At 33.0% G+C, this 11,853-nt stretch overlaps 1 protein-coding gene across 1 annotated transcript; it reads left to right on the top strand.

Moving 5' to 3' along the window:
• Positions 1-10,021: 10,021 nt before the first annotated feature.
• Positions 10,022-11,590, top strand: LOC124537962. The gene has a single exon (XM_047114956.1). It carries the CDS (start codon positions 10,054-10,056, stop codon positions 11,254-11,256), a length of 1,203 nt encoding a protein of 400 aa, XP_046970912.1. The 5' UTR covers positions 10,022-10,053; the 3' UTR covers positions 11,257-11,590.
• The last annotated feature ends 263 nt before the right edge of the window (positions 11,591-11,853 follow it).

Below are 11,853 nucleotides of genomic sequence, written 5' to 3'. Positions count from 1 at the left end.
AGTTCTACGTACTAGAACGAAGTAAGGAGGAATAGCTAGTTCTGTATAATTATAATTTAGCTATTAAGTGTTGCCATTCATTCATTCAACTGAGAATGAGTCTAATACTAAGCGTCATTATTTCATAATTTTTGAACTAGATTGCGAATGGTGAACTATAATGGTTTTTTAATCATTTCTGTTTACATACATTTCATTATTTTTTGTCATATACATATATTAATACATAAGGTATATATTTTGTTATATGAACAGTTTGTTCTTATATATTGAACAGTTTTATCTTATATATTCCTTTTATGAATGTAATTAGTTTACGCCCGCCCTTTAAGAGGAAGTTAAGGTAAATAATACCCTGTTTTCTTCCTTGAGGTTTAAACTAGGTTCAATTCAAATTCGGTTGTAAAGAGCGGGGTTGGCCCAGTGGTTGCAACTTGTGCATCTTAACCGATGATTGCGGGTTCGAAAACAGGCAAGCACCACTGAATTTTCATGTGCTTAATTTGTGTTAATAATTCACCTTGTGCTCGGTACTGAAGAAAAACATCGTGAGGAAACCTGCATGTGACTAATTTCAACGGAATTCTGTCACATGTATATCCACCAACCCGCATTGGAGCAGCGTGGTGGAATATATTCACACCTTCTCCGCAAAGGGAGAGGAGGCTTTAGCCCAGCAGTGGGAAATTTACAGGCTGTTACTGTACTGTATAGATTATCTGTAAAACAGCAACATACATAGTTTATTTAGCATTTATATTATTAACATAATATATACTATTCGAGAAAATTCTTCATATATTTTAAAATAACAACAACATACAATTTTAAATTGCATTTAAATGATGTTTAAATATAATTCGACATGTGCAGGATTTCTCACGAAATTTTCCAATTCCGCCATGCGTAAAATTATAAACAGAAGTTAAATAAAAACAATAATATGAATTAATTCTTAGAAACACAGTTGATAAAGAATATATAAACAAGATTACCCGTGTTTTATATTAAAGAAATAATATTATACTAAGAAATTTTATTTTAACGACGACAAAAAATAAAATTACGCAGCTTCCATTATATTACGTGAAAGTCGTAATATTGCTCTGCCATGTTTAATTATGTACAGTCAGCCTTAGATGTACATATACTTTAACACAATATATTTTGTGTGTATCCTCAAGGAGAGTCGAGATGGCCCAGTTGTTAGAACGCGTGCATCTTAACCGATGATTGCGGGTTCAAAGCCAGGAAAGCACCGCTGATGCATGTGCTTAATTTGTCTTTATAATTCATCTCGTGCTCAGCGGTGAAGGAAAACATCATGAGTAAACCTGCATGTGACAAATTTCATAGAAATTCTGCCACATGTGTATTCCTCCAACCCGCAATGGAACAGCGTGGTAGAATATGTTCCAAAAACCTTCTCCTCAAAGGGAGAGGAGGCCTTTAGCCCAGCAGTGGGAACTTACAGGCTGTTGTTGTTGTGGTTGTATCCTCAAACTCAAATTCCTTTATTCAAATCAAAACAAATACATTTTATTTAAGTCAACTTCACAATGAAGCGTTTTTGATTTGTCTATATTTAAAAGCTACCACCGTTTCGGAAAGCAACCTCCAGTGAGTAGAACTGGCAAGAAACTCACATAGTTGTTCTTTTCATATAAACAGATTTACAATACTGTTATTTACAGTAATTAGTGAGAGAGCCTAACTCCAGTGGGTTTCTTTCTAAAAAGAAGCTACTCTTTTAATGAATAATAAGTACGATTTATTTATTGATTTAGTCCGAATAAACTATTTAAAATTTGTAAATAGTAAATCGATTATATTTCTCTGTATCTTATTATAAAAATATCATAATAGAAGCATTACCATATAATATAATACCATATAATAGGCTATTTGACAATGCGAAAAATAAACTGTGAATTATTGTAATCATTGTATATTATGAGTTTAAAAATGGTTGTTTACTAACGAAACTTGAAAACAATACTTAATTTATTCAAAAATCAATAAATAAAAATGCATTTTTTCAAACGTTTGTCACGTGACACAAAACGCTCCTGATTGGCCGGGCTTATGATGAAGTCACTTCCTCGTAAACCTTGTTTTTCTACTATATGTACCACAGATTAAAATACAGCAAAGAGACGTTACCGACCCCATTGCAGCGCCATATTGTCCAAGTTGCGTTTTCGCGCGTTATTTAGTTATGGAATTTTTAATATGATATTTTTCGGCAAATTTGTACTAGAAATAAAAAAAACAACTTTTACTGGGTTCCTTAACCTCTACTAAATAATATAAAATGGATTTTAAAAACCAGTCAAATAGCCTATTAAGCATTATATGGAACTCTTTACCAGCACACGTGTTCCCCTCCTCTTGTAACCTGGGTGCCTTCAAACGAGGAGTGAAGAGGCATCTTGCGGGCCGGCATGGCGAGGGTGACTAGTGCAGCTCATTCTTGCTCTGCGTACTAGTCTTCTTCGCGTTTGGACTCCATTTCCACTTACCATCAGGTGGAGTGGAGTCATATGCCTCACCGGATATACTAAAAATTACACTTAATTGATTGTCACAATAAACACTACCACCGGTTCGGAAAGGTAATATCCTGACCTGAGAATAAACGGCGAAAGAAACTAAGCAGGTCTTTTTTTATTTTATTTGTCATTTTTATTATTTATTGTATTCAAAATGAAATAGCTAGGAGGCGATCGTTTCATTCCCAATATACGTAAAAACTATTACCTATAAACAATAAATAATTAACTAATTAACATTTTTTTTTTATTTAGCAACGGATACATAATTGCTTTCTGGGATTTTATCGCAGAACCGTATGTGCCCACAAAACTACTAACTCTATGACCTCTTATCAACCCGTCTGCTTAGTTTAAAGTAAGTAGGGTACATATTATTCGTGCGATTACACTTATCCAAAAATATACAATTTTCTAGAACATACTATGTCATCATAAAAACTTTTATATTTAATCTGTCGATCGCAAATATGTTTTTGAACGTTATTTGATACGTGTGGATTCATCTGTACTAATATTATAAATAAGAAATTCACTGTCGGACTGTTTTTTTACTCTTTTACGGTTTTACTGTATCGATTTTGATGAAGTTTGGTATGAATGAAACTGGAACTTCTAGGGAGGACTTAAGCTACTATATATAGGAGCTGACCAACGCTTAAAAAGCGAGCGAATCCGTGGGTGACACCTCTTATATATTTTTAAAATAGAACTTCGCTTACGATCGATGTTACTTATATGTTATTATTTTTTATTTTAATTTTTGTTAGATAATACTTAAGTACAGACAACTACACTAACAACGATCACAGCACATTTGTTTACATAACAATAAATGAAAAATTACATATTTTTGAAGCTGACTGTACATGTTGAGTATATTTATAAACTATAATTAAAATGTAAGGTTAACAAAACACTGTTTCAAGTAAAAAAGTATTTATATTTATTACGAATTAATAACAGTCATATATCTATTAACTTAAACCTAATATTTTATATTATATACATTTTGTACAAAAGGCTATAAATATATTTTTAATAATATATAGGAAAGTATTCACTATAAATATGTCGTTATGATATAGCTATATTTCTTGTAATCATCTGTCATATTTGTCCTCTCATCGGACGCCATGTTGTCTGGTATCGTTGGTAAGATGGATGAAATTACGATGTCGGATAGTAATACGGCAAATATAATCCAAGTTATCTGAAACAAACAATATTTATTAGCTTAAGGAACATACAAAATTCACAAATTGATAGTAACTGTGAAATGAGGTGTTTATTTATCAGTTTTATTTTTAACTGTGTTAAGACTACAAGGCCCGATATCCCCTTGAGAAGGTTTGGAACATATTCGCTGTTCCAATGCGATTTGGTGGAATATACATGTGGCAGAATTTCAATGAAATTAGACACATGCAGGTTTACTCACGATGTTTTATTCACCGCCGATTCACAATATGAATTATAAACACAAATTAAGCACATGAATATTCAGTGCTTGTTCGGTTTGAACCCGCAATCATGGTTTACGATGCATGTGTTCTAACCACTGGGCCATTACGGCTCTTACTGTTTAGACTAGTTTTGACAAAATATATTTTTTAAAAAAAACATAGCTACGTAGTCTACCGATAGATACCGTGCTATCTTAAACCTACTAAATAATATATCAATGTGTTTTTACATGATCTTATTTAATTATCAATGTAAGTATGATGGTAGGGCTTTGTGTAGGTAAGCCCGTCTGGGTAGGGGTACCACCCCCTCATCAGTTATTCTACCGCCAAATAACAGAACTCAATATTGTTGTGTTCCGGTTTGAAGAGTGAGTGAGCCACTGTAACTACAGGCACAAGGGACATAACATCTTAGTTTCGAAGGTTGGTGGCATATTGACGATGTAAGAAATTGATAATATTTCTTACAGCTTCATTGTCTATGGGTGATGGTGACCACTTACCATCAGGTAGCCCATATGCTCGTCTGCCAACCTATACCATAAAAATTTAAAAAAAAATGTTTGTTTAAATGTAGGTTGAAATTTTGTAACTCGATTTAGGAGCTGAGATGGTAAATATCTTTAACCGACTGAACTCATATTTTAAATTAGCAAACAATTGTTGTATCAAAATTAAAATTTCAAATAGTACACTAGCGACCCTCGAGTTCGCACGGTTGCAATGATATGACACCCAAACGGAAACTTCTATAATTATCAGTGTTTCTTTACTATATTGTCCATGTATTATATTCAAAAACCTTCCTCTCGAATCACTCTATCTATTAAAAAACCGCATCAAAATCCGTTGCGTAGTTTTAAAGATTTAAGCATACATAGGGTTATAGGGACAGAGAAAGCTATCCTATATCCCATAGGGACAAAGAAAGCAAGTTTGTTTTATACTAAATAATGATATACAATATAAAAATTATTATATTATACCAATATCTCAGATTATAAAACAAAAGGTAGATGGGGAGTATGGAACATAAAAATAATAAAAACGAATACTAAGATTAAATCGAATCTTATTCGATTTTTTTCCCCCCGTGATTATGGGACGATAGCTGCACGTAAAAAATCGATTATGGCCTCATATTGAAGAGATCCAGCCGTCGATGTGTAGAAAATGAAAGAGGATTCTTGTAGTCGTTTTACTAATTTTTTATGAATTTATAAAGAATTTATTTCTAAAAAGTTTACAGTCCGGTTAGAGACAGACTTTATGAATGTTTAAGAAAAAATGGAAAACGCAATCAAAATTAAAGTAAATTGCTTTCGACAAACACCAATACTAACTAAACTATATCTACTGTTTGATATCAAAAGTATAATTTAAAAAATATATATAATAAATATAAATATTGGACAGCATCACACTCGTTATTCTGATCCACATGTAAGTAGCTAAAGCACTTGTGCTATGGAAAATCAGAAGTAAAGACGGTACCACATACAACCAAACCTGAGACAACCTAGAAAAGTAATCAACTTTTTCTACACTGACTCGGCCGGGAATCGAACCCGGGACCTCGGAGTGGCGTATCCATGAAAACCGGTGTACACACCACTCAACCATGGAGGTCGTCAAAAGTTTAAAAGAAGTTTTATCATTTTGTTTAGATGAATGACTTGCAGTTCACAATGAAATGAAATCAAAACGTAATATGTCATAGGATTTGAAATACCTAAAAAATATTTTGATTAAACGCGAAGTTTCGCGATAAACACATTCGTATTTATATAATACTAGCGACCGACCCCGGCTTCGCACTGGTGCAATACTGATACTAAATATTCTACAGAATTTGTTATTTACGACATCACCTTACAAACCTCTAAAATTATCAGTATTTCTTTACTTTATTGTCCATGTATTATATACAAAAATCTTCGTCTCGAAATACTCTATCTATTTAAAAAAACGTAGTTATAAAGATTTAAGCATACATAGGGATATAGGGACAGAGAAAGCAATTTTGTTTTATACTATGTAAAGATCATTTTGAATTTATTTAAAGTAATTAACTGTCAATTGCTAAATACTATCGGAAATTTGCATTCGAATTGATTGTTATTTTGTTAACGTTTCATACTGAGTTTTCTTTTCGATAATTTGAGAGCCTTAAAATAAATTTAAGCGTATGCAACATACTCACTAACTACAGACATAACAGTGTGTCATTGACACTAACCTATAGCCTCAAACAAAAAACACAATGTGACTTCAAAAATTTCCTCCTCATATATTCTATTACAAAAAAAACAATTTAAATAACTATACTGGATTTTACTGTCTGTGACATCATTTAAGAGCATAGTATGTTTTTGATCGTGACTGTTTTTGTTTTATGAAACAAATATACCTATTCCACGGAACATTCAATAACAATGTCGTGTTAGTTGTTTACTTATAAACAAAAGTTTAAACAACGATACATTATTCAAACATTGTAAAATGGCGTACTTTTGTACAAACTTTCATCCCCAATTTCATCTCCTGGGTGATGAAATTATATTAAAAAAAAACAAACAAAAACACTTAAACAGCTGTCATTGAGAAACAGCCATTGTACAAATTTACATATTAATTTCATTTTAATATTAAAATTCTTGGTGATTTATAAATAATAAAAAAATTGTAACAACTCTGCTTAACTCATTATATGCCTAATTATCGAATTAATTTTAAACATCATTCGGAATTCCATACAAATTAAAAAAAAATCCTAACGTTAATCTACATTCTATGAGAAATGCCTGCGCTAAATTTCGTCATATTACCTAGTTAGTTAAAGTTGTCTTGCTTGGACGTCAGACATTTTAAAATATCATTTAGTAGATATTTAGATATTTAATCTATACTTCTATGCTAATATTATAGATTTGAAAGCAACTCTGCCTGTCTATTGCTCGTTCACTACCAAATCAATGCAACTAATTTGATAAAATTTCGTGTGAATGAAACTTGAATTACAAAAACAGATACAGGCTACATTTATTCCTAACTCAAACTCAAACTCAAATAACTTTATTCAATATAAAAGCATTACACTTTCTTATTGATGGTCAATTGAAACACTACCACCGGTTCGGAAAAGAAAATACCCTGACCTGAGAAGAACCGGCGAAAGAAACTCAGCGGGTTTTTTTTTCTTGTTTACTCATATATTATATAAACAATTTAATAAGAGATGAAATAGCCAGGAGGCGATCGTTTCAATCCCAAGGTGTGCTGTCGATCATACATATATATATAACATACGAAAAACAACTCCCTAAAACGCAAACACTACATAGTTATAAATATATCGTCATTATAACGTTATTACAAATAAACGAATATTGTTGGATATTAGAACGATAACAAATCGTTACACGAATTTGTTCGAATCATGTTTGACAAAAAATAATCGTAAACATGCTTATACGTAACTATTTTTAGATCTAAATTGGGACACAGAATAAGTGCCGTAATTAGTTTAAATGGAATGACTAAGAAATTCTTAACTCAATCATCCAAAAACGTATAATTCAACAACATTCCAAATAATCATCCCATTAATTAATTATTAAGATATACTTAAATGAATAAATATTGTTAAATTATTAATTAATGGTTAATAAATGAATTAAATAAACGTTAACTAATTTCAGAACAATATTAGTTAATTACAAATAAAAATAAATTTAAATTTAATTCTACAAAGAGGTTATAATAACCGGGTACATGAAATAATGAAATGAAATATATATTTTTTAATATAACAACACTTACCATTCGCAACATTTTAATGGTGTTTTAATATCACATTACAACGAATATTTTTCATGGTATTATCACTTAATTTATTGGAATGTCATTTCATGATTTCCTTGAAAAAATCCACGTCCGTCCGACACGACAACTGACATACTTATGAGTATGTATTATGACTATGAGACATGAAACGAATGACAGCTCAATTAAATGATATAAGGAAATAAAATGAAACACTGAGACCCTTTCATTTCTGTGTGTATAAGCGTTTAGTATATACTATGAAGCTCTACGATTAACGTGAGATATTTGTTTACATTTTTATTAATGTATTCATACTTACGTTTACAATTATTATTGAATAATACTTTAATACGTTTCTATACTAATATTATTGATGACAAAGTAACGCTGTTACTCTTTCAGGCAAGATTGAAACAAAAAAGGTTGTGTATCTGTGTGACTTCTTTTTTATGCTTAATACTTGACGACTATCCCGTAAAAAGAAAGCAAAACAGACCACAACTAGTCACTAATATTTTATGTACGAATATAAGTGGTCATTGGTATACTGGCTAAACTAGAACGTAGGCTAGAACGTAGAATTCTGGGTTCAGACCCCGTGTCGAGTCGTTTTCCTGCCAAGAGAATGAACATTGCAGTTGTTAAGTTGACTGGGGATTAAATTATTTCTGTGAATTATTCTGATAATTTCAGATTTACTATGAAATTTGTTGGTGGAACAGCATATGGGTTTGATAGTAAGTGGTCACCACCGCCCATAGGTAATGGCGTTGAAGGAAATATTAACAATTCCTTACATCGCAAATAGCTATCAACATTGGGAATTAAGATGTTATATCCCTTGTGCTTCTAGTTACACTGGCTCACTGACCCTTTAAACCGGAACACAACAATAGTCAGTACTGCCGTTTGGCTGTAGAATATCTGAAAATCGAACGAAATAGGCCATATAATGCTTAATATACTACAGACTTTGTTTATTTACAACATCATATTAGAATCTTCTACAATTATCAGTGTCTCACTACACTGTCCATGTACTATATACAAAAACCTCCCCCTAAATCACTCTATACATAGGGATATAGGGACAGAGAAAGCGACTTTGTTTTGTACAATGTACTATGTATGTATAGTGATGATGATTTGACAAATGCTACGATACCTATAAAAAATCCTATTTTATTTTAAAACAATAGTTTGAGTCAATCTCTTAATTCAATTTTCATTAGACTATAAAGTTAAAATATGTCGATATCTTTGTAATTTCTTGTAGAAAAGTTACTGAATAACACGTTTATAGTAAATTAACTTACGTTTGTACGTGTTATTTTATTACGACGTGATAAAATTAAAATATGAAGAATATAACTGTGTAATATAATGATATAATTACTTATAATATTAAGAAATTACCCGCACTGCCTGTATGAATTCAGTATAACTTTATACCATAATTATATTTTATTAGCATTGACTATTATTCGGTACCGACAGCTAATTGAATTATGATTATAGGCATGAAGGCTACATTTATACATTTTTACGTTTTACGATTACGACCGCTACAAACTTAACTCATCAACATCATCAACATCAACAGCCTGTAAATTTCCCACTGCTGGGCTAAGGCCTACTCTCCCCTTGAGGAGAAGGCTTGGAACATATTAAACCACGATGTTCCAATGCGGGTTGATGGAATACACGTGTCAGAATTTCTGTGAAATTACACACATGCTTGGGTTCCTCACGATGTTTTCATTCACCGCCGAGCACGAGATGAATTATAAACACAAACTAAACACATGTATATTCACCAGTGCTTGCCTGGGTTTGAACCCGTAATCATCGGTTAAGATGCACACGTTCTAACAACTAGGCCATCTCCACTTAGTATATTAATCCAATAAAAACTTTAAATTGACGTTTATAAAAATAATTATTAAAATCAATTTAACTTTCGTCAAATCTAAATAAAAACCGCTGAATTAATAACCTCTTTCATGTTGAAATCTGCTAAAATATCGGCGTTATTCATACACCAAAACGCTGTGATAAATTTCCAAAATAGACCGTTAAGTCTGTGGTTTGACAGAAAGAACTGTCAAAATGACGCAAAAATATTTACACGTTTCGATGACACGCCTAAAAATTATCAGTTACAATTAAAAATCAATAGAAAAAAAAAAACTATTTACAACAGCATGTTTGAAATCATATATTGGTTGATATTGTGTATATTTAACATACAACAAAATCAAAAGTGCATACTTAATACTCGATTTCATTTCGGAGAACCGCTTCCAGTAATCTTAAGAAATGGTATGTTGCTGGAACCTGACGATGGCAATGGCAACGTGGAACTGGATTACGGAGACAGTATGATCCTCAGCTGCGAAGGTGCTGGAACGATTATTCATCCAAGTGCTATACAAGCTAATGCAGTTGCGTCCATCATGTGTGGAGGAGGCGACAATTTTAGAAACGACGACTGGTTATCAGCTCCCGCAAGGTTTTCTTTATTTAAATGTCCGTACCCCCCTAATTACACGAGTCAACGAACTAACCGAACTTGCTTCGAAGGTAATCAAATAATAGAAGTCGGCTACAGGATACAGAATCAATTCTATCCCGTATTCGAGTCTTGCTTCAATCATGGCAACCTAAACGCGATATACTCAAAGTATACTCAGAAACCATACAACGCCTTGTACCAAACTAAGGTAGATCGTCCGTTCTTCATAGACGATGGTCACTTTGGATCCGCACCGGTCAATTCCATTTTCTCTCCAAAGGGACAAAGGCGAGCTGTCGCTCAATTGGTCGGTAACCTGGTCGATAATTACTTTAATGAACAGCAGCATTTATCGAGAGGTCATTTGGCCGCTAAAACCGATTTCGTCTTTGCGTTTGGTGAGCGAGCCACATTCCACTACGTGAATTGCGCTCCTCAATGGACGGGCTTCAATGGCGGTAATTGGAATACACTGGAAGTTGATCTGAGGAATCACATACACGTCGCAGGTTACGATACGATAGTATACACGGGTACATTTGGTGTGACACAGCTCCTCGATCACAGGAATCAGAGAGTCGATCTATATTTACACACTGATGTTAATAATAATCCTGTAATACCAGTGCCAATGTATTATTATAAGGTTGTTTACGAGCGCGTTACGAAGCAAGGAATCGCGTTTATCGGCATTAATAATCCATATTATAATGCGAATGAAGCTCGTGAGTTGTTCTTTTGTAATGATATCTGCAGGAAGAATAATTTTCGCTGGTTATCATGGCATCCGGATAGCAGCAGTGAAGGGTATGCCTTCTGTTGTACGGTACCTGATTTTAGGAATACAATTCAACACCTACCAGATTTTGAAGTTGTGAGTGTTTTGAGTTGAAATTTTCTGTTCGCGATGCTAATTGAAATTGGGTGAAACTACGATACGTATTTGTAGCCAATTATAATCGAGGATATTATACAGATGTACAAACTTTAGATTTAATTATTGCATCAAATTCGTTAATAGGTCACATAATGACACCACTATCAGTTCTTGTTCAAATAGTTGAGCACTACTCCACTTAACTACTTATATCCTTTTAATTCTACTTTCAAAGATCCAAACACTTTTCTTGGTGGTAGGGCTCTGTACAAGCCCGCCTGGGTAGGCCACCCACTCATCAGATATTCTACCGCTAAACAACAGTACGCAGTATTGTTGTGTTCCGGTTTGAAGGGTGAGTGAGCTAATAACTACAGGCACAAGGGACATAGCATCTTAGTTCCCAATGTTGGTGGCGCATTGACAATGTAAGGAATAGTTAATATTTCTTACAGCGTCATTGTCTATGGGTGACCACTTACAATCAGGTGCCTCTGAAAAAAAAAGCACTTTTGTCTTTTAAAACTATATAGATCATTCAATTGTCCTATTATATCGCGTCAGTTCGATGTCTGTTGTTTATTTGACTTTTGCCCTCTGATATATATATTA

This window comes from Vanessa cardui, chromosome 19, assembly GCF_905220365.1.
Source record: "Vanessa cardui chromosome 19, ilVanCard2.1, whole genome shotgun sequence".
Taxonomy (NCBI): domain Eukaryota; kingdom Metazoa; phylum Arthropoda; class Insecta; order Lepidoptera; family Nymphalidae; genus Vanessa; species Vanessa cardui.
The sequence above is the reverse complement of the archived record's forward strand: the minus strand, read 5'-3'. Positions and strand labels throughout refer to the sequence as shown.